Consider the following 24,019-nt stretch of genomic DNA (forward strand, 5'->3'; position numbering starts at 1 on the left):
AAATCCACACCATACATGAAACGCAGGAGCGTTACAGCTACCACATGGCAAATGAGGTTTAATGTGGAGAAGTGTAATGTTTTGCACTTGGGGGCTAAAAACATAAAAGCACAATACACTTTAAGGGGGGAACCTTTGGGGGAATCAAAAATGGAGAAAGATCTGGGAGTCTTAATAGAGGATAGACTTGGCAATAGCATGCAATGTCAAGCTGCAGCTGCCAAGGCCGGCAGAACATTAGCATGCATAAAGAAAGGGATGTAGTCCAGAGATAAAACTATAATCCTTCCACTTTATAAAACTCTGGTCCGACCACATCTTGAGTATTCTGTCCAGTTCTGGTCGCCATTCCTCAGAAGGGATGTGTTGGAGCTGGAGAGAGTCCAGAGAAGGGCAACTAAACTAATTAGGGGATTTGAGAACCTTAATTATGAGGAGCGTTCACAATCGCTTGATTTATTCTCCCCGGAGAAGAGACGCCTGAGAGGGGACATGATAGCAATTTACAAATACCTCAATGATGATCTCACCATAGAAAAAAGCTATTCAGTCGCAAGGATTGCATGAGGACACGAGGACATACGATGCGTTTAGAGTAGAAGCGTTTTAACCTCAGGCAACGTAGGGGGTTCTTCACTGTTAGGGCTACAAGACTGTGGAATTCTCTACCACAAGAGGTAGTTACTGCAGGAAGTATGGCTACTTTCAAAAGACTCTTAGACGTACATCTCAAGGCTCAGAACATTCAGGGCTATGTGAGATGATTACGGCCACACACACCTACACAGGTTGAACTGGATGGACTGTTGTCTTTATTCAACCTCAACTACTATGTAACTATGTTGGGATACTGTATAAAAGCCAGGAGCACTTGTGCTCGGGGTCTTTCATTAGAGAGCCGGAGGGAGGGGGCGGCTGCCTCCTCCTCTCTAGAGGTGCCATGCGGTTTTAGGAGGTCGACCGAAGAGGGTCGTTAGGAGCTGAACCCAGAGGTCCAGGGAAGCTGGCTGAGAGGTGAGGCACTGGAGGTCCTGTTTTTGCAGTATCATAAGTACAGGAACTTGTGTCAATGGGCCTGACCTGAGGGGGGGCCACCCCTGCTCATAGGATAGTCAGTGGGCGGGTGTCAGCAGGAAGGGGATGCTATGAAGAGTGTCCTGAAGATAGGTGATCATCCATCAAGTCTACTTGTTAGAGAGAGTAAAGAAAACAAGAGACTGAACCCCATTCATCCCAGTGACAGGGTGAACTAACAGCCTGGCTGTTTCATATCTATCAGCAGAGATTTGAAGATAGAAGTCCTCAAATGTTGTGAATAGTTCAATTGGAGTATCCCACTATTCCCTTCTCCTATCCCAAATACCAATAAACAACAAAAAAACATGTTTATTTCTGTCAAGAGCCAACAGGAGCAAAGAGGGATCCAGGAGCTTTTTTAACCATAACCGTATGTTGGTAACCAGGGGAGCCCGCAAAGTCAGTATCCAGCAGTCCTTACGGGGCAGTGCTAAATTTATGAAAATAAAAAACATGTTATACTTTCCTGCTGTCTGCAACGGCAACTCCCAACGGCGCAACTGACCCCTCATCTTCTGTGTCTGCTACCATAGCAAGCGCTTACTATGGGGGCAGACGTCCAGGCTCGCTCCTGAGCCGTCCTGTGTGTGTCTATATATACACACAGCACAGCTTAGCCCCACCCCTGCTCACTCCTTAATAGATTTGATTGACAGCCAATGGCTTCTGCTGTTGCCTCATTCCCTGTGAGGAGAAAGAGCAGCATTGCTTATCTTGGGCACAGTACTGGATCAAGATCAAGTTAAGGTAAGTATTTATGTGGGCGGGGAGGGGGGAACTAATGTTAGAAGGTTTTTTGCCCTAATGCAGAGAATGCAATAAAGTAAAGAACGATTGGCCTTTAGAACCACTTTAATGTGTGTTGTTTATATCCACCTGAAGTTTAGCTTTAAGTATTTTGTTTTTTATTCCCTTATTTAGGTTAACGGAATTGATCTCCGTGGTGCTTCGCATGAACAAGCTGCAGCTGCCTTAAAAGGTGCAGGTCAGACAGTGACAATTGTAGCACAATACCAACCAGAAGGTAAGTGACTTTTCCTTCCTTAATGCTGTATATTTGTCATATGTTACTCTAACAATGGCTTTTGTTGCCGCTGAACTATTTTACAAAGAAGTAGCAAGTATTGAAGTTCACTGTTGCTTGCTTCGCGAGTTTAAAAGGCCAATCCACCCAAAATTGATATTTAGGTCTTTGGTATATAGAAGAGAGTCAAACCTGCCACTCCCTTCTGTCACTCAGGGACTCTATTGGTGAGATTTTTTTGTTGAGTTTCTTTGTACAGAGGTTCTGCCCAATTTGAAGGCCTCCCACCATCCCTGCACTAAGTTCCCAGGTCTAAAGACCTGCTGTGCCCATTACCAAGGGCTCCCACCATACCACACTGAGTTCCTGGGTCTACACACCTGCTGTGCACATTATTAGAGGCTCCCACAATCCTCTCACTAACCCCATGGATCTACTAGATTCTGTGCTCATTATGAGGGCCTCCTACCATCCCTGCACTATGTTCCCAGGTCTAAAGACCCATTGTGCCCATTACCAAGGGCTCCCACCATATCATACTGAGTTCCTCGGTCTACACACCTGCTTTGCACATTATTAGAGGCTCCCACTATCCTCACTGATCCCATGGATCTACTAGGTTCTGTGCTCATTATGAGGGCCTCCTACCATCCCTGTGCTGAGATCCTGGGTCTGCACACCTGCTTTGCCCATTAAGAGGCCTTCCACCATCCCGGCACTGAGTTCCCCACTTTTGCATTCCTGCTGTGCCCATTATGAAAGGTCCCCAACATCCCTGTGCTGAGCTTCCATGTATACACTGTTGCTGTGCCCATTATACAGCAGGGGAAATAAGTATTTGATCCCCTGCAGATTTTGTAAGTTTGCCCACTTACAAAGAAATGAAAGGTCTATAATTTTCATCATAGGTGTATTTTAAATGACAGAGACAGAATATTAACCAAAAATCCAGAAAAAAATCACATAAAACAAATGCTATAAGTTGAGTTGCATTTCAGTGAGTGAAATAATTATTTGATCCCCAAGCAAAACATAGTTACATAGTAGTTGAGGTTGAATAAAGACAATAGCCCATCCAGTTCAACCTGTGTAGGCGCGCGTGGCCGTAATCATCTCACATACCCCTGAATGTTCTGATCCTTGAGATGTACGTCCAAGAGTCTTTTGAAAGTAGCCATACTTCCTGCAGAAACGACCTCTTGTGGTAGAAAATTCCACACTCTTGTAGCCCTAACAGTAAAGAACACCCTGAGTTGTCTGAGGTCAAAACGCTTCTCCTCTAATTGCATTGGATGTCCTCGAGTCCTCATGCAATCCTTGTGACTGAATAGCTTTTTTTCTATGCTGAGATCACCATTGAGGTATTTATAAATTGCTATCATGTCTCCTCTCAGGCGTCTCTTCTCCAGGGAGAATAAATTAAGCGATTGTAGACGCTCTTCATAATTAAGGTCCTCCAATCCCCTAATTAGTTTAGTTGCCCTTCCCTGGACTCTCTCCAGCTCCAACACATCCCTCCTGAGGACTGGCGACCAGAACTGGACCGAATACTCCAGATGCGGTCAGACCAGAGTTTTATAAAGTGGAAGGATTATAGTCTTATCTCTGGAATACATCCCTTTCTTTATGCATGCTAATATTCTGCCGGCTTTGGCAGCTGCTTGACATTGCATGCTGTTGCCTAATCTATCATCAACCAAGACTCCAAGATCTTTCTCCATTTTTGATTCCCCAAAAGGTTCCCCCCCTAAAGTGTATTGTGCTTTTATGTTTTTAGTCCCCAAGTGCAAAACCTTACACTTCTCCACATTAAACCTCATTTGCCAAGTCGTTGCCCACTCTGTTATTTTGTCCAGGTCATTCTGTAGGATATCTGCCTCATGCTGTGCAGTTATTGCCCTGCCCAATTTTGTGTCATCTGCAAAAACTGATATTGAACTACTGATCCCGTCCTCAATGCTGTTTATGATTAAATTGAACAGGGTTGGTCCCAGGACTGAGCCTTGGGGGACCCCACTTACCACCCCAGACCAGTCTGAGTATGCGCTATTTATTACCACCATTTGGACACGCCCTTTTAGCCAGTTCCATATCCAAGAGCAAACCTTGTGGTCGATGCCTGCAGACCCTATTTTATAAATTAAGCGTGTGTGGGGAACTGTATCAATCGCCTTAGCGAAATCCAGGTACACCACATCCACTGGTTTCCCCCTATCTAGCTCACAGCTCACCTCCTCGTAGAATGTTAAGAGACATGACTTAGTACTTAGTAGAGAAACCCTTGTTGGCAAGCACAGAGGTAAGACGTTTCTTGGAGTTAAATTCCAGGTTTGCACACATCTCAGGAGGGATTTTGGTCCACTCTTTTTACAGATCTTCTCTGGTTTGTTTTATTTGTTTTTTTTTCTGGATTTTTGGTTGCTATTCTGTCTCTATCATTTAAAATACACCTATGATAAAAATTATGGACCCTTCATTTTTTTGTAAGTGGGCAAACTTACAAAATCTGCAGTGGATCAGATACTTATTTCCCCCACTGTATAATGGGCACAGCAAGAGTGTATACATGGGAGCTCAGCACAGGGATGTTGGGGATCTCTCATAATGGGCACAGCAGGTGTGCAAACTGGGGGAACTCAGTGCAGATACTTATTTCCCCCATTGTAAGTGGCTTCCATTATCCCTCCACCCCTGCGCTGAGTTTCTGGGCCTGCACACCTGCTGTGACCATTATGTGGGGCTCCCATGAATCCCGTGCTGATCTCCCAGATCTATACACCTGCTGTTCCCATTATGTTGGGCTACCATTATCCCTACACTGAGCTCCCAGGTCTGTACACCTGCTGCACCCATTAAAGTGGTACCCACGATCCCTGCGCTGACTTCTGGACCTGCATACCTGCTGTGACCATTATGGGGGGCTCCCATAATCTGTACACTGAGATCCCAGGTCTGTACACCTGCTGTGCGCATTGATAGGACTCCCACTATACCTGCACTGAGCTCCTGGGCCTACATGCCTGTTTCCATTATAAGGGGCTCCCATCATCCCAGTTTCGTTTAAAAAATGTTTTACATCATGAAGAGTGTATAACAGGAACATACAACTGATCCAGACAGGAGCAGTGTCAGAAATTATGAGAGGAAGATATTATTGTTGGAGTATCTAAAACATTTACAAACCTAAGGGCTGATTCAGCCTACCAGGATCCACCTGTAATTCAAATATCACTTTTGTCTGGACTGACCCTCTGTAGCAAACTTTGCCAACTGGTGTCCCCAGGTTATTAAAGGAAAACTTAAAATCTACAGTCTGGTAAACTAGAAAGATGGTGGAGTTTGCTGCCATTTTGTTGAACCAATCTTGAGGTTTGTTTTTCTCTGCTGAAATACTTTGATTTGTAAAAGGGTGGAATCAAAAACAGGCAGGCAAACTGATGAAAATTGTTGAAATCTTGAAGTGTCAACAAATGATTATAAATAAAGAACTCCTCAATAAATAAGTGTTCATAAACAAGCCGAATGTGTGAAATGCAGTTGAAATTGGAATGTCATTCTGGCGAGCCAGCCGGGTTCTATTAGGTTGGTCATAAGTGATTTGATTGTTGTCAGTAGTGACCGTAGTTGAAACTGTTGGAGACGATAAAAAAGGGAATCCAAGGGAATGGTTGGTCAGAGAGACTTCTGAGCATCCTGAAAAATCTCTTGCTAAATGGTTTCAAGTTTTTGAAGTGATAAGAATACTTTCCCATGCTACCACCTAACATCTTAATGAGTCAGAAGTATATGTCATGCCTGGTCATAAGGAAATATCAACAGTCTCTGCTCACGTTAAAATTTAATTTAGAAGAAAAGAGTTAAAAAGTAGAGGTAAAGAATAGAAAGTAGAGAGAATAACATACAGTACATGGAGATCCATAGACATGGCAGGTGTAGCTAGGATCTGACCTTTAGATCAAACAAGAGGCTTTTAAGTTGGAGAGTTGGCATGTAGGATCCTCTAAACCACAAACATTTTAAATATTAAATCATTCAATCATTTTCAACACATCAATAATTACAAGAGAGATTTATTTCTGTTATTTCGAAACACCTTATTAGCTTCACTGACTTCTTGACTCCCAAATAGCTAATAACCCAGAGACCTAGGGCCTATTTATAATAAACTGTGTGAATATTTTAGCATTCATGCAAATGTCACAAATAATATATTTAATATTTATACCATGTGCAAAATGTCAGTTTCTACTTGTTAAAATGTCCTAACATTCAAACCTAAGAGGAAAATGGCCTTAAAAAAATTTGACACATTTTCAATTTTTATTTTATAGACCCCCGAGGCTCGGTTCACACTGCTGCGACCTATAAGTCGTGCGGCTTACAGCGCGACTTTTCCAGGCGACTTCAGTGTCGACTTGAAGCAACTTCAGGGATGGCCTGGGTAATCTTCCTGTAATGTTGGATCCAAATCACATCAATTAAGATGAGGATCCGACTTGGAGGCGACTTCCATTAAAGTCTATGGGCACAAGTCGGATAGAAGTCACCTTGAAGTAGTACAGGAACCTTTTTTATAGTCAGAGCAAATTCAGTAGTGCTAATTAAGACAGCCGTCATTGACTAAAATGGGATTTCACATGCCATGCGACTTGGGGTCCCATAAGTCAGATCCCAAGTCGCAGCAGTGTGAACCAAGCCTAACTGTCTCTGTGTTTCTCAACAAGACCCTTCAAGGAACCGAATAGCAATAATTTGTTCCAATGACATTGTTCTGCAGAATTATTCTAGCAAGTGAACCTGTTGGTACTGTACATAAAGAACCTAAGATTAGTATATAAGAACTTAGTCATGTAATTTCATCATTAGTCAAGTCATTAATGTCAAGCTGCAGCTGCCAAAGCCGGCAGAATATTGGCATGCATAAGGAAGGGGATGTATTCTAGAGATAAATCTATAATCCTACAACTTTATAAAACTCTGGTCCGGCCACACCTGGAGTATTCTGTCAGTTCTGGTCACCAATCCTCAGAAAGGATGTGCTGGAAGTGAAAAGAGTCCAAAGAAAGGCAACTAAGCTAATTAGGGGATTGGGGGACCTAAATTATGAGGAGCGTTTACAAGCGCTCGATTTATTCTCCCTACAGAAGAGACGCCTGAGAGGGGACATGATAGCAATTTACAAATACCTCAACGGTGATCTCAGCATAGAAAAAAAAACTATTCAGTCGCAAGGAGTGCAAGAGGACACATGGCCACACAATGCGATTAGAGGAGAAGCGTTTTAACCTCAGGCTACACAAGGGTTTTTTAACAGTAAGGGCAATAAGATTGTGGAACTCTCTTCCACAAATGGTAGTAACTGCGGGGAGTATGGCTACTTTTAAAAGACTCTTGGACATACATCTCCAAGATCAAAACATTCAGGGTTATGGGAAATTAATTCATCCACACACACCTACACAGGTTGAACTGGATGGACTATTGTCTTTATTCAACCTCAACTACTATGTAACTATGTATTAGTAAAGCATATAATAATTAAAAATATCAAATAAATATTTTTCTTTATCATTGGTGTTCACAAAGGGCTATGTCTTTGAGGAGGGGGGGCGTAGCTAATATTCTTCCTAAAACAGGGGCCAACATACTATTTGTGACTGTATATCTGCACAAAGGCATTCTGGGACCTAGAGGCCCATTTATACTTGAAGTGAATTAGGCAGGTACCAGGATCCTTCCTGCTGTCTTCTAGAGCATTGGTACCCAAACTGCGGCCCTTTGCAGCCTTTATCTGGCCCTCTGGACCCATAATCCTCTCACTGGCACTAACCATGGGGTATTTTTCCTTCCATTGATATCAATGATGGGACACTATTCCTCCCACTAATAGCAATGATGGGACACTATTCCTCCAACTAATACCAATAATGGGGAACTATTCCTCCCACTAATAGCAATGATTAGGGCCCTATTCTTCAAACTAATAGCAATGATGGGACGCTATTCCTCCAACTAATAGCAATGATGGGGCACTTTTCCTCCAACTAATAGCAATGATGGGGCACTTTTCCTCCAACTAATAGCAATGATAGGGCACTCTTCCTCCAACTAATAGCATTGATGGGGAACTATTCCTCCATCTAATACCAATGGTATTCTTCAAACTAATAGCAATGATGGGCCACTATTCCTCCCACTAATACCAATGATGGGGCACTTTTCCTCCAACTAATAGCAATGATAGGGCACTCTTCCTCCAACTAATAGCATTGATAGGGAACTATTCCTCCATCTAATACCAATGGTATTCTTCAAACTAATAGCAATGATGGGCCACTATTCCTCCCACTAATACCAATGATGGGGCACTTTTCCTCCAACTAATAGCAATGATAGGGCACTTTTCCTCCAACTAATAGCATTGATGGGGAACTATTCCTCCATCTAATACCAATGGTATTCTTCAAACTCATAGCAATGATGGGCCACTATTCCTCCCACTAATACCAATGATTGGGGCAATATTCTTCAAACTAATAGCAATGATTGGGGCACTATTCATCCCACTAATACCAATGATTGGGGCCCTATTCTTCAAACTAATAGCAATGATGGGACGCTATTCCTCCAACTAATAGCAATGGTGGGGCACTTTTCCTCCAACTAATAGCAATGATGGGGCACTTTTCCTCCAACTAATAGCAATGATGGGGCACTTTTCCTCCAACTAATAGCAATGATAGGGCACTTTTCCTCCAACTAATAGCATTGATGTGGAACTATTCATCCATCTAATACCAATGGTGGGGCACTATTCCTCCATATAATACCAATGATGGGGCAGTATTCCCCCCAGTAAAACCAATGATGGGGCACTATTCCCCCCAGTAATGCCAATGATGGGGCACTATTCCCCCCAGTAATGCCAATGATGGGGCACTATTCCTCCAACTAATAGCAATGATTAAGGTTAGCAGTCACTGCACTTAGTGGTGGATTGTCGGTTGTTGGGATAGAGCACTTTTTATCACCAATTATCTTGACCTTATTGAATCACAGCACTTACCGATATAGACTGTTTTTCTTTGGTCTCATCACTATTTTTACACTGGATTTGAACACCTAATATATATCTATATTTTATTTCTATTTATGTTTTCTTCTTTTATATTATTACTGGACTTTTATGCATTATGTACTACACTTGTTGAATGGTGCACATTATTTTTTGTGTTTATATTGCACATTTATCCTGAATATTTTTTTCACATTTAGGATTACTTGTTTACATTAATATTTTCTAGTTGTTGAAGCATGATTTTTTATATATATTTATCCTGCCATATGTTGTATATTACTGTATTTTAATAGATATAATGCCACGCCATTCCTCTCTATTAACAGACTATGTTATTATATACATATTCAAAGGTTTGGTGTCTTTTTTCAACCTCACTATGTTTGCACACATACAATAATGACTTATTACTGGAATGCCAAACCAAACAGTGTAAAGAGTCCAGTTTGCTTTTAATGATTATAAAGAAAAAAAACAAAAAACAACAAAAAAACAGCTAACGTGTTTCGGGGGGCCAATACACTCCTGCTTCATCAGGACTCATTCAGATGAGCAAATAAGATCGTCCTCCGTGCAGAGCAGCTAGCACATGCGTGTGCATCCACCCAAGGGCTACGTGCAGGCAGCCCACATAAGGGGATGCACATGCAATGCCGGGAACAGACACAATCATGATGCCAAAGTTTTACTTGCAGGCAGGAATGGATGCAGGGATCCAAACATAGAGGTTCTGCGTTTGGATCCGTGCACCAGCTCTTGCCTGCCTGTCAAACGTTGACATGTGATTGTGTCTGTGCAGCCATTGGGTGTGCATCTCCTTCTATGGGCTGCCTGCAGGCATCTCCGATGTAGGATGCATATCCATCTGCCAGCAGCTCTGCATGGAGGAAAAGCTTTTTTGCCCATCTAAGAACAAAATGTCACTGGTAATCATTGGTACATCAATATGTTATAATCCATTAAGTAGAATAAACTGAGTAGGTATATTTACAGTATATGTGAAGAGTTGCCTTTGGATTGCACAAGGTCCTATAGGGACTTCAAGGTTGGGGGATATATGGGGTGCTTTTCACTGACTACTAGGTCATTACATTGAATTAACCTATTTGCTATAACTGCATAATCATGACCATAGTCACAACCATGGATAATCAGAATTGATTTAATTTAGAAATATATTTTATTGAGCTGTATGATGGTTGATTAAAGTCACAGTTTTAAAGGTGGTATAAATGTGGCTGTGTTGTCCCTTTTCTTTCTCTAGTTGCCCTATATTCGCCCATTGGTGGTTATATGACCGCACCTTGATACAGCCCAGGAATAAGTGATTATTGGATGTATGCAAACTCATTGAATATAATATACTAACATAGTCTGGTTGTGCCATTTAAAGGCTTATAACATATTGGTGTACCAATAATTGCCAGCTGTAACACCTGATAAAGGAGCAGTGTATTGGCCACCGAAACGTGTTGCTGACTTTCCGAGATCAATACAAACATTAAAAGCAATGTTGACTCCTACATTGTTCGATTTGGCGCTTCTTTCTATTTTATTGTTGTGTTATGTTCTGAATAATACTAGGGAGCTGACAGGCTTCCAAGATTCAGCTGCTTACAATAGAATGTAAATAGCAGTCTTCAGTACTTCTTTGAAGATTAATTTTCACACAATGCCTATAGCTACATGGGTGAATGAAGGCTTTTTTTAAATTCTTTATTGCTAGTTTAGAATGTGTAAATACTTTCATGTGCATTGTCTGGGCACAGGTTCACTTTAAAATTGCCAATGCATTTTTATTTATATACAGTGTGCTGTAAATATTCCTTTTTTTAGCAAAGAGAATTCTGATAAAGATTTGGTGGTATTATAGGATGGAACTAAGCTGAATAGGAAAAGTCAATTTTTGCTAAGATAATGAGAAATTCTCTCAGGAATATCTGATTTGCTCCTTGTATTCTTTTTTGCTTATCATGCAGATGCCGCCTAAATACAACGTCATGCATTTTTAATCAGTTTGTTAATTGATGAGATAATTATTAGGAAAATAACCAGGGACTAGATCCATTCTGGGTTTATTGTATTCACAAATGATATGGTGTATAAAAATAATTTTTATAATAGTGATCTCAAGAGAATGGTTCTATTATCCATAACTCATGTTATGTCTTTTTTTTATTTTTAATATTGTGTTAGAAGCCTCCTTCAGACCTACAATAACATCCAAGGGCTTTTTTTCAGCGGGAACGAGGGGGGGGGGGCTCAGTTCCGGCACCTCCAGCACTGAATGTATGTAATGGCAAGGGGTGCTGGGGTGTACTGGAGGGTCTATTGATACTGGCTGCTGGGAGACCTATTGTTGCTGGCGGGGTCTTTTGTTAGTGGGGTGGATCTACTGTTGCTTGGGGGTATATTGTTGCTGGGGGATCTATTATTGCTGGCTACAGAGGATCCATTTTACTGCCTTTCTTGTTATCAATAAAAAATTCCATACAAATACCTACACAATTATAATTGTATTCTCTAACAGTGGAAGTATTGGCAGCAGGTAGGGGTGGAACCAATGGATGGTGCTCAGAGGTGAGTAGAAGGAGAATCCAACAGATGGTGCTCAGGGGTGGGTAGGGGTAGAATTAAGGGATGGTACTCAGAGGTGGGTAGGGGGTGGAACCAAGGAATAGAGCTCAGAGGTGGGTAGGGGTGGAATCAAAGAATGATACTCAGACGTGGGTAGAGGGCGATAGCAAGGGATGGTTCCTAAAGGTGGGTAGGGGTGGAACCAAGGGATGGAGCTCAGAGGTGGGTAGGGTGTGGAACTAAGTGACAGTGCTCAGAGATTGGTAGGGGTGGAACCAAGATATGGTGCTCAGAGATGGGTAGGAGGTGGAACTAAGTAACAGTTCTCAGAGATTGGTAGGGGTTGGAACCAGGGGATGGTGTTCAGAGGTGGGTGGGGGGTGAAACTAAGTGACGGTGCTCAGAGATTGGCAGGGGGTGGAACCAAGATATGGTGCTTAGTGGTGGGGGGGGTGGAACTAAGTGACAGTGCTCAGAGATTTGTAGGGGTTGGAACCAGGGGATGGTGTTCAGAGGTGGGTGGGGAGTGAAACTAAGTGACGGTGCTCAGAGATTGGTAGGGGGTGAAACCAGGTGATGGTGCTCAGAGGTGGGCGGGGGGGGGAACTAAGTGATGGTGCTCATAGATTGGTAAGGGGTGGAACCAAGATATGGTGCTCAGAGGTGGGTAGGAGGTGGAACTAAGTGACAGTACTCAGAGGTTGATAGGGGGTGGAACTAAGTTAATGTACTCAGAGGTTGGTAGGGGGTGGAACTAAGTTAATGTACTCAGAGGTTGGTAGGGGGTGGAACTAAGTTAATGTACTCAGAGGTTGGTAGGGGGTGGAACTAAGTAACAGTACTCAGAGGTAGGGGGTGGAACCAAGGGACGGTGCTCAGAGGTGGGTAGGGGTGGAGACAAGGAGTGACTCAAAAAGAGGGAGTACCCGCACCTTTTCCATGAGAAAAAAAACCCCGGCAACATTCCTAATTGCACTGCACTTTATTTTTCAGGCCCTTTTCACAAAGCTGCACTGCCCTGATAACTGTAAAAAGTTAAATACTGGGATAAAATATATAATGTATATAGTTGCTGATTTACTACCAAAGGGTTTGTATTTCTGGCTGCCCAGTCCTAAGATTTACACAGCTCTGCCACACAGCCCAACTCTGTCTAGCAGGGCCAGAGACCTGACTTTCCTCTGCTGCAATTAATTGATCCTTACAGGTCTTGTCCCTCCCCCAGCCTGTGGCTGGACAGTGAAAGGAGACGCAGCAATCCAATGAGCTCATCTCTCAGTCACTCTGCTCTCTCTTTATTTAGCATAATTAATCCTGTCTGCACTGTGTTTGCAGTTCTTCATTATCAGCTGTAAACTAGATTTGAAAACTGTCCTAAAAAGGGTTAAAAAACTCACAAACCGCCCTCCTGCATTGTATGTTAAGTCTGTGTGGTGACAATGACACCGTGAGACAGGCTAGGAATTCTTAGAATCGACCATCCATGACCTCCTTAAAAATATCTAAAAGGTAAGAAATAATTTTTTTTATTTTTTTTTTTATAGGTATGTTGTTTGAATGTTTAACACATACCAAACATATACAGGCATACCCCGCTTTTAAGTACACAATGGGACCAGAGCATGTATGTAAAACGAAAATGTACTTAAAGCAAAGCAATACCTTTTTTCACTTCTCTATGCATGTAAATACACTAGCTCCATAGGAAATCATGGTCAGCTTGACATGGCACTGCTCCCAAACCATAAGTGACAAGGACACCAAGCATGGGGAGCATGTTAAGGGGATCCAGGACTATGACCTGGTAGATTACAAATAGGATATGTTGTAGCCCTGGGTCCCCTCTCGGTGCTCCCTAAGTTTGGTATCCCTGTCACTTATAGTTTGGGAGCAGTGCCATGTCAAGCTGACCAAGATTTCCCATAGACGCCAATGTTAAAAATTCGGGAGTAGTGCCATGCCAAGTTGACCAGGCTGTGTCTGTACTCGCGAGTGTATGTAAAGTGAGTGTACTTAAAACGGGGTATGCTTGTAGTGGGGGTTTTCCCAAATTTTCTCACGCAAAAGTGGAAATACCCTTTAAAAAAATTGCAAAAATAATTAGTGTAGACAAATTTGTCTTCCAGTTAACCACTTCTGGACCGGAAGGATTTGCCCCCTTAATGACCAGGCCATATTTTGCGATTCGGCATTGCGTTACTTTAACAGACAATTGCGCTGTCGTGAGACGCAGTACCTAAAGAAAATTGATGTCCTTTTTTTCCCACAAATAGAGCTTTCTTTTGGTGGTATTTGATCACCTCTGCGATTTTTATTTTTTTTTAACAAAAAAAGAGCGACAATTCTGAAAAAAAAAACTATATTTTTCACATTCTGCTATATAACATTCCCAAAAAAAAAAAAAATTAAAAATCAACATTTTTTAACATTTTAGGCCAATTTGTTTTCTGCTACATATTTTTGTTAAAAAAAAAATTGCAATAAGCGTATTTTGATTGGTTTGCGCAAAAGTTATCGCATTTACAAACTAAGGGAAAGATGGAAAGATTTAGGTAATTTTTATGTTTTTTTTTTTTTTTACTAGTAATGGCGGCGATCTGTGATTTTTTTGTGGTACTGCGACATTGCGACGGACAGATCGGACCCCTGACTGACATTTTTGACACTTTTGGGAGGACCAGTGACATTACTACAGTAATCAGTGCTAGAAATATGCACTGTTACTGTAATAATGACACTGGCAGGGAAGGGGTTAACCCTGTGGGTGATCAATGGGTCAAATGTGAGCCTAGGGGAGTGATAGTGATTCTTAATGTGGGGGGGGTCGTGGCTTGTGAAATGACCATAGAGACCTGTGATCCTTTATAGAAGGATCGCATGATCTCTACGATCATCCCAGGGAGGACGGTCAGCTGTGTTTACAACAGCCGACCATCCTCTCTCAGTGGGGAACGATCGCGGGTGTAAGGCGGCAATCGGAGCCGCCTGCCCTGTGCATCGGAGTCCCACGCTGATGAGTGGGGGCGGGAGCGCGCCCCCTAGCTTCACGCGCGCGCAACTGATGTAGATCTATGTTGGTTTGTAAAACTGCAGCGGGTGGTCGGGAAGTGGTTAACATAATTAACCCTGTCTACACTGTTTTCGCAGTTCTTCATTATCAGCTGTAAAATAGATTTGAAAACTGTCCTAAAAAAAGTGTTTAACAAATTCACAAACCGCCCTCCTGCATTGTATGTTAATGAGGGATAGTTCAGTCTGTGTGGGGACAATGACACAGTGAGACTGTCTAGGAATTCTTAGAATTGACCATGACACCTCCTCCTTAACCACTTGCCGACCGCCGCACGCCGATCTACGTCGGCGGTCAGCCCCTCACAGGCAAAGTGACGTAGGTCTACGTCACTAGCTTGTGAGGGTCTAGGGAGCGAGCGCGCGCCGCCGGAGGCGTGCTCCTGCTCCCGCGTGGTCACGGACCTCCCCGCGCGTGTGACCGGTGGACCCGATGTCCGCCGGCCACTCTGCGATCGGCGGGGGAAAGGGAGAAAGTCAGGCAGCTTGTGTAAACAAGCTGCCTGTCATTCTCCCCTCTGTATGAGAGCTGATCATATGGATCTACTATGTAGATCCGTTGATCACTCTGCATACAGCTGAAGCCACAGCCAATCACAGTAAGAATCACGCCCCTAGGGACACACACAGCCCCTCCCTCTCAAATAAAGTTAACCCCTTCACTGCCAGTGTATTTTTACAGTAACAGTGCATATGTATAGCACTGATTACTGTAGAAATGTCACTGGTAACCCCAAAAGTGTCAAAAATGTCAGTCAAGGGTCCGATCTGTCCGCCCCAATGTCGCAGTACCGCAAAAAAAATCGCAGATCACCGCCATTACGCGTTAAAAAAAAACAACAAAAATGACAAAAATCTTTCCCTTAGTCAGTAAACGCAATAACTTTTGCGCAAACCAATCAAAATACGCTTTTTGCGATTTTTTTTTTACCAAACATAGGTAGCATAAAACAAATTGGCCGAAAATGTTAAAAAAATTTGATTTTTACATTTTTTGGGGGGGGAATTTCATATAAAAAAAAGGGAAAAATATTGCTATTTTTGCAAAATTGACGCTCTTTTTTTGTTTATAGCGCGTGATCAAAAAATCGCACAGGTGATCAAATACCGCCAAAAGAAAGCTCTGTTTGTGGGAAAAAAAGGACGCCAAATTCGTTTAGGTACAGCGTCGCACGACCGCGCAATTGTCCGTTAAAGTCACGCAGTGCCGAATCGCAAAATACCCCCTGGTCGTTTAGCAGCCAAATCCTCCGGGGCTTAAGTGGTTAAAAACATCTAAAAAGTTAAGAAATCATTTTTTTGTGAAAAAAAAAAATAATTTTTTTCCAATTTTTTTTTTTTTTTAGGTATGTTGTTTGAATGGGAACATATAGTGGGGGTTTTCCCAAATGTTCTCACACAAAAGTGGAAATACCCTTTAAAAAAAAAAATTGCAAAAATAATTCCTGTAGACAAATTTGTCCTCCAGTTAATATCCAATTAACTGACACCGCTAAATGTGGGTTGAGCATCTCTGCTGCAATGACCTCTTGAAAGGGTTAAAAAAAAAAAAGAGAGAATTTTACAGAAATGAGAGTTTTGCAGGAAGATCTGTGAATTCCTTCCATCATCCGGGATCATTTCTACTCCAATCATCATAAATGTCATTCCAAAAGAGGCCGCCTGCCAGCTGACTCATTCACATTCTGGTGCCCCGCCACTTCTGACCTATGAGGGGTGGAGGTGACGAAACCGCAGAAGCTTAATGGCAGATTTTTTTATTTTTTATTTTTTTAATACATCGCCTCACTTGTTCCTTAATTGCTAAATCATGATGCTTAATTCAGTGACAGTGGAAAGAATGATTAATAAATGCCATGTTATGTTTCTGACGCCTACGTTTTTTTTAATGCAGCTCAGACTCAGCGTAATTATTCCAAACCTTTCCTCTTATGGAGCCAGATTGGGCGGCGTTGTAACAATCTGTGTTTGTAGTGTGTCTATTTTCACTTTTGGTTCAATTAATTATTATTATTTTTTTTTTTTTAAATTGCAACCAAATTTAACCACTTAAGCCCCAGCCCTATTTCGGACACTTTTTGTTTACAAGTTAAAATCAGTATTTTTTCCTAGAAAACTACTTAGAACCCCCAAACATTATATATATTTTTTTAGCAAAGACTCTGGAGAATAAAATGTCGGTCATTGCAAAATTTTTTGTCACTCGGTATTTGCGCAGCGGTCTTTAAAACGCCATTTTTTTGGAAAAAATTTGAAAAATCACATTTCACTGCATTTAAAAAATACTAAACAGTAAAGTTAGCCCATTTTTTTTGTATATTGTGTCATGCCGAGTAAATAGATACCCAACATGTTACGGTTTAAAATTGCGCCCCCCCCCCGTGGGATGGCGACAAACTACGGTCAACGCTTTAAATTTATTTAACGGTTACCAGTTTAGAGTTAGAGTGTAGCTCTTTTTTTTTCATTATTGCCCACGCTCTGGCGATCGCGGCAATACCCCACATGTGTGGTTTGAACAGCGATTTCATTCGCGGCTCGACTTGCGTATACGTTTTTTTTGTGCGCGAGCTAACGGTGACGGGGGCGGCTACATTTTTTTTTTTTTTTTCCTATTTATTTTTTCTTTTTTTTTAACTTTATTACAGGTTTTTTTAAAAAAAAAATAAAAAAATCTGATCACTTTTATTGCTGTCACAACTTAGCAATGTAAACATCCCTTGTGACACCAATATGTAGTGACAGGTACACTTTATGGAGGGATCGAGGGTGTAAAAGACCCTAGACCCCTCCACTACACTTCCCTGTATGCAAAACGCCGAAAATGGCATTTTTGCATACAGCCGTTTTTCAAATCTGCCGCCTTTTGCAGCACAGTAACCCGGAAGTGACGTCATGGACGCCGCCTCCGGGTTACGTCATCGGAGACCCGATCGATGCCATTTCCGGCATTCATCGGGACTCCATCCAGCCGGCGGACGTGCCGGCTGGGTGCTCGGGGCTCCCGGTGGGACGGGAGCCCCGAGCAAAGCCACGGAAGGCGGCGGGAGGGGGGGGGACGTCCCCTCCCGCCCCCCCCGGGTAACGATCGAGCGGCTCCCGAGACTTCAAACCAAGGTACCAGGATGATGCCTCTAACTAGAGGCATCATCCCGGTATAACCGCGCAAAGTGTACCGACGTACCGGTACGTTGATATGCGGTAAGTGGTTAAAGAGACTCTCACTTTGTAGTTGTTGCTATAGATCTAATGCATTGAATCAATTATTATTAATAATTATTTTAATTATTCATTATTGTCAGCAGTGGCGGAACAAGGTCAACTAGAGCCCAGGGCAAACATTCCAAACTGCGCCCCCCCCAAGATGTATGAGCATTATGTGTGAACAAAAATCCCCCCCCCCCCCCCCCACAAAAAAAAAATCATCCCTCCTAGCACAAATCCTCCACCACTGAAATTTCCCCTCAGAGTACACATCCCCCCACTCCAAAAAAGAATATCCCCCCCATCCCACCTCCCAGCACAAACACCCCCCAATCATCCCTACTAGCACAGCCCCCCCCCCCTCCAAAAAAAATAATTCTCCTCCTAGCACAAATCCCTTCCCCCCTCTAACATATCACCTCTTCTAGCACAACCCCCCCCCCCCCAAATAATAAAAAAAAAAAATGATTGGGCACTAATCTGCATTATTACCCCCTAAGCATAAATGCCCCCCTCCCCCAGAACAAATCGCCCCCCTGCTGAAATCCCCTCTCCCAGTACAAATCTTTGCCCCTTCATGCCTCAAATCCCTGCACCACAAATGCCCCCCCTCCCCCCCCAGCTGAAAAAAAAAAGTCACCCCTCCTAGCACAAATCCTCCACCCCTCAAATTTCCCCTCACTAGTATGAATATCCCCCATCCCACCCCCCAGCACAAACAACCCCCAATCATGCCTACTAGCACAAATCCCCCCCCCCCCTCAAAAAAAAAAAAAATTCTCCTCCTAGCAGAAATCCCTTCCCCCCCTCTAACATATCACCTCTTCTAGCACAACTCCCCCTCCCCCCCATCCCCCCTCCTAGTACAAATTCTCTTCTCCCACCCCCCACAACAATTATTTTCCCCTGCTGCCTCTCCCAAATTCCTCCTCACAACACAAATCCCCTCCCCCTCTCAATCTTCTCATGGTGCCCCCCCCCAACTCACATGATATCACAGTGCCCAGGGCAGCCGCCCCCCTCCTGCCCACCCCTTGTCCCTGCCCTTATTGTCAGCAAGTGGTTATTACAATATTATGGGTGCAGCTGCAGCCACGATCTTGGTACTGTTTTTTTTTTTTCTTTATAGCCACCCAATCACTTTTTACAGCGCTGTGAAGGGCCACCCCTCCTCCTTCACCTGTTCCTCTGAGGAGCCCGAGATGGCGGAACATGCTCTGCTGTGACTAATGAACCCAGAAGACAGGGCCGTCTTACCGAATGGGCATGCTGGGCAGTTGCCCAGGGGCCCCACTTGCCTGGGGGGCCCCACTTGCCCAGTGACCCAGCCCCAGCCAAGCATTAGTCCTGATTCCGATGTGCATCCCACCGGCAAACGTAGCAGGTGGCAAGCGCATGTCGGCCCTGTGCTACTGTCAGGCCACTTGGGCCATGGAGGGGGAGCCCACAACTGCAGGAATGCCTGTCCACCTCCATGGGAACAGGCACACACAGGACAGTCAACTCTGACTCCCGTCCGTGTGTGTTTACCGGATCCAGCCGCCAAACTTGGGAGCTGTCATTGGCCTGGCACTGCTGTACCAATAAATATCACCTTATCGATAAATTGCATTTTTATTCTGGTGGGTGATTGTGTAGGCAGGGCCCCAGTGCACTGCATTGCCCGGGGCCTATAATGCTCTTAAGATGGCACTGGCAGAAGACGATGATTTATGCACTTCTGGTTTCAGAGCTGTCATTCCCGTAGCAGTCAAGAAATCAGCTAATCAAGCATGATCTGTGCTTGATTAGTTGCTCTAGAGGGCGGGGCAGACATTGGGTGTGTAACTACTTGCCGATCCAACTATAGCTTAACGATGGCTACAGCGCGCACGGCTAGTTCTGGGAGGGTGCGGGCGGCGCGCTCTGTGATCGCAGTATCTGGAGGACACTGCTGATCACAGATTGAGGTAAAGAGCCAATCAGCTGATCAACTGTGTCCAATCATGAAAGAAAATAGAAGCCAGTTATTGGCACTCCTATCCTCATACTCATGCTTATCCTTCCTCATGCTCAAGCTCTAGAAGGGACATGCACACTGTCGCAATGTCAGGGCTTCCATTTTTACCCGGTCTCCCTTCCAGGTTGGCAGGCTCCGGTCCTTTGAATGGACGAGCCATGATGACGTCACTCCCACGCATGCGCATGGGAGATGCTGTTCATGGCACAGGACTCTGAAGAAACAGCACGGGTATGCCATTCCTTCAGAGCGCATGCGCCGGTGACATCACCAGCGCCTGGCAAGAAAATATCTCCTAAACAGTGTATATATAGGAGATTCACTGTACCTATAGGGAAGATTTATTATAGGCTTACCTATAGGTGAAAATCAGCCAAGGGAGTTTACTCCCACTTTAAGAATACATAGTGTAGAAAACAGGGTGTAGTGTCACTTTTAGTTCTAATCAGTTCAGCCCCCCCCCCCCATTTTATTTGATTTGTACATTGGTGCGATGCGGGAACCCTGCGAATCCACTGCGGATTCCCGCATCGCACCCGACTCGCAGGCAGTTCAAGTACAAAGTTAATGACACCCGCAGATCAGTTCGCATATCACAGTGTGAAACTGTCAATAAGGACAGGAATCGGATCGCATAGGTGTGAACACTCATGTTATCCAATTCTGGTGCAGACCAAAAAAAGGGTCATGTGCTACTTTGGTCCGAATGCGATGCAAATTCAGCAATGCAATCTGTATGGCTGAGTTGGCATCGCACAGACATCGCATGTGGTTTGCACCGTGGTGAGGTGCGAATCACATGCTATGTCTGACATAGCTGAAGTGAGAAGCGGCACTGAAGGAAAGATATTGTGACATCTTGTCATTTTCAAAATAGCCACAAGGTGGAGCTGGTGATTTGGTACAGTTACATCTAATGCTCTGTCACATTGAGGACACATTGTGTATTGGAGGTGACTTTATTCTTCACACTTATCTGGCTGTGTCTTCCTCTTACCTCTGCCTTCCTATGGCTCTTTTAATGTAACTGTTCGACACAGAGACATCTTTGCAAATTTGAGGTTGCATTGTTGCTTACCTGTGTGTTTCTTATACACGTCAGCAGGGCCGATCCTAGGGTCACAGATGTCTTAATAACGCTTCCCCTTTACAAATGTTTCTATGGCAATCAGTCCTGCTATAAGTTGCTGATCGCCGCCACTATTAGTAAAAGAAAAAAAAAATATCCCCTAGTTTGTAGACACCATATTTTTTGCGCAAACCAATCAATATACGCTTATTGGGACTTGATGTTCTCCACCTGCTTGTATGCATGCCCTCGACATTGTCAGGCATGCATACAAGCAGGTGGGGGGCCATACAAACCACTGAGTACCCCATGTCACATCCTCAGCTCTGAGTGGTTCATGCTGGGACTTGTAGTCCTTCACTTTAGGGAGGGTCACATCCCCCAAAAGTGACAGAGTACAAGTCCCAGCATGAACCACTCAGAGCTGAGGATGTGACATGGGGTACTCAGTGGTTTGTATGGCCCCCCACCTGCTTGTATGCATGCCTGACAATGTCAGGGCATTCTCCTAATGAGACGACGGATGATGTCCTGGGGTATTTCCTCCCAGATCTGGACCGGGGCATCACTGAGCTCCTGAACAGACTGAGGTGCAACCTGGTGGCGTCAGATGGACCGAAACATAATGTCCCAGAGGTGTTGGATTTAGGTCAGGCAAACGTGGGGGGCATTCAATGGTATTAATTTTGTCATCTTCCAGGAACTAGCTGCATACTCTCACCACCACCGCCAGGTATTGTCGTGCACCAGGAGGAAACCAGTACCCACTGCACCAGCGTAGGGTCTGACAATGGGTCCAAGGATTTCATCCCGATACCTAATGGCAGTCAGGGTGCCATTGTCTAGCCTGTAGATATACCTCCCCAGACCATCACTGACTCACCACCAAACCCTTCATTCTGAACGATGTTACAGGCAGCATAACGTTCTCCATGGCTTCTCCAGACTCTTTAACATCTGTCACATGTGCTCAGGGTGAACCTGCTCTCATCTGTGCTGGACATGCCAATTCTGGTGTTCAATGGCAAATGCCAATCGAGCTCCATGGTGCTGGGCAATGAGCACAGGGCCCACTAGAGGATGTCAGGCCCTCAGACCACCCTCATGAAGTCTGTTTCTGATTGTTTGGTCAGAGACATTACCACCAATGGCCTGCTGGAGGTCTTTTTGTAGGGCTCAGGCAGTGCTCATCCTGTTCCTCCTTGCCCAAAGGAGCAGAGACTGGTCCTGCTGATGGGTTAAGGACCTGTCCAGTTCTGCTAAAGTAACTGCCTGTCTCCTGGAATCTCCTCCATGCTCTTGAGACTGTGCTGGGAGACACAGCAAACCTTCTGGCGATGGCACGTATTGATGTGCCATCCTGGAGGAGTTGGACTGCCTGTGCAACCTCTATAGCATGGGTGTCCAACCTTTAGGCTTCTCTGGGCCACATTGAGTGTAGAGAAATTTTCTCGGGCCGCATATAAAATATATACTATAGTAAGGTATATACTGTAAGTAATAAAACGCAGATACGTCCTTCCCGCGCCGCCCCCTCGTCTATCATAGGAGCCGGTCCAGGAAGCGGGGCTTCGTATGACCCCCCTGGGTAAGCAGGAGATCCCCAGTCTGCTTTTAATCCGGCAGCGCTCACCCTTCCCTCCCCTCCGAGGCAGACTCTGCCTACAGTTAGTTGGAAGCCACTGTGGCTGTGCCCCTGACTCGACTTCCTTCCTCCCAGCAAAAAAAGAATAATTGTCAGGGGGCAGTGGGCCGCATTGCCTGCGGTTCCGGGCCGCAGGTTGGACATGCCTGCTCTATAGGGTCAAGGTATCCCCTCATGCTACCAGTAGTGATACCGACCCTAGCCAAATGCAAAACTAGTGATAAACAGTCAGAAAAGATGAATAGGGTAAAAAAAGGCCAGTGGCCCCATCTGTAAAACCATTCCTGTTTTTGGAGGTCGTCTCATTGTTGCCCATCTAGTGCATCTGTTGTTAATTGCATTAACACCAAAGCAGCTGAAGCTGATTAACAACCCCCTCTGCTACTTAACTGACAGCTCAATTTCCCAGGAGTTTATTTGACTTGATTCTATTCTCTGATTAAAAAGTGTTCCTTTAATTTTTTTGAGCAGTGTATTTTTAACCACTTGCCGACCAGCCGCTGCAGATATATGGCGGCAGGTTCCCATACGTCGCTTTTCGGGAACGATCGGGGGGCACAGGCGCACGCTCCCATTCGCCGGTGGGAAAGCTGATTTGCGGGACCGGCGCCTGCGATTGCCGCCAGGCACCTGCGATCGCCCCCCCCCCCCCCCCGAGTAGACAGAACGACGGTCAGCTGTTGTACACACGGCAGACCGCTGTTCTGTCAGCAATCAACACAGGGCTCCTCCTATTTAGGATCACAGGTCCCTGTGTTGATTCCATAAGTCCATCCCCCCCACAGTTAGAAAACACTCCCCTAGGCACACATTTAACCCTTTGATCGCCCCTGGGTTAACCCCTTCTCTGCCAGTGTCATTATTACAGTAAGAGTGCATATGTTTAGCACTGATTACTGTAGTAATGTCACTGGTCTCCCCAAAAGTGTCAAAAATGTCAGTTAGGGGTCCGATCCGTCCGCCGCAATGTCGCAGTCCCACTTAAAATCGTAGATCCCCCTCCATTACTAGTAAAAAAAATAAATAAATAAAATTAAAATTACATAAATCTTTCCCCTAGTTTGTAGACGCGATACCTTTTCTGCAAAGCAATCAAGATATGCTTATTGGGATTTTTTTTTACCAAAAATATGTAGCAGAATACAAATCGGCCTAAAACTATAAAAAAAAAAAAAAAATATTTGATTTTTTATTTTTTTATTATTGGGAATGTTATATAGCAGAAAGTGAAAAATATTGTTTTGTCCGGAATTTGTTTGTTTATAGCGCAAAAAAAA

At 44.0% G+C, this 24,019-nt stretch overlaps 1 protein-coding gene across 10 annotated transcripts in view; it reads left to right on the forward strand.

Moving 5' to 3' along the window:
* The window catches only part of DLG2 (discs large MAGUK scaffold protein 2), a 2,359,657-nt gene that overhangs the window by 1,698,901 nt on the left and 636,737 nt on the right, over positions 1-24,019 (forward strand). For all 10 annotated transcript variants that reach the window (XM_082244450.1, XM_082244453.1, XM_082244456.1 and 7 more), the window contains one exon: positions 1,999-2,101. In XM_082244450.1, the coding sequence (XP_082100576.1) occupies positions 1,999-2,101 (103 nt within the window). The remainder of the gene's footprint in view (positions 1-1,998; positions 2,102-24,019) is intronic.

The sequence above is a fragment of the Pelophylax lessonae genome, assembly GCF_965119305.1.
Source record: "Pelophylax lessonae genome assembly, chromosome: 2".
Lineage (NCBI taxonomy): Eukaryota > Metazoa > Chordata > Amphibia > Anura > Ranidae > Pelophylax > Pelophylax lessonae.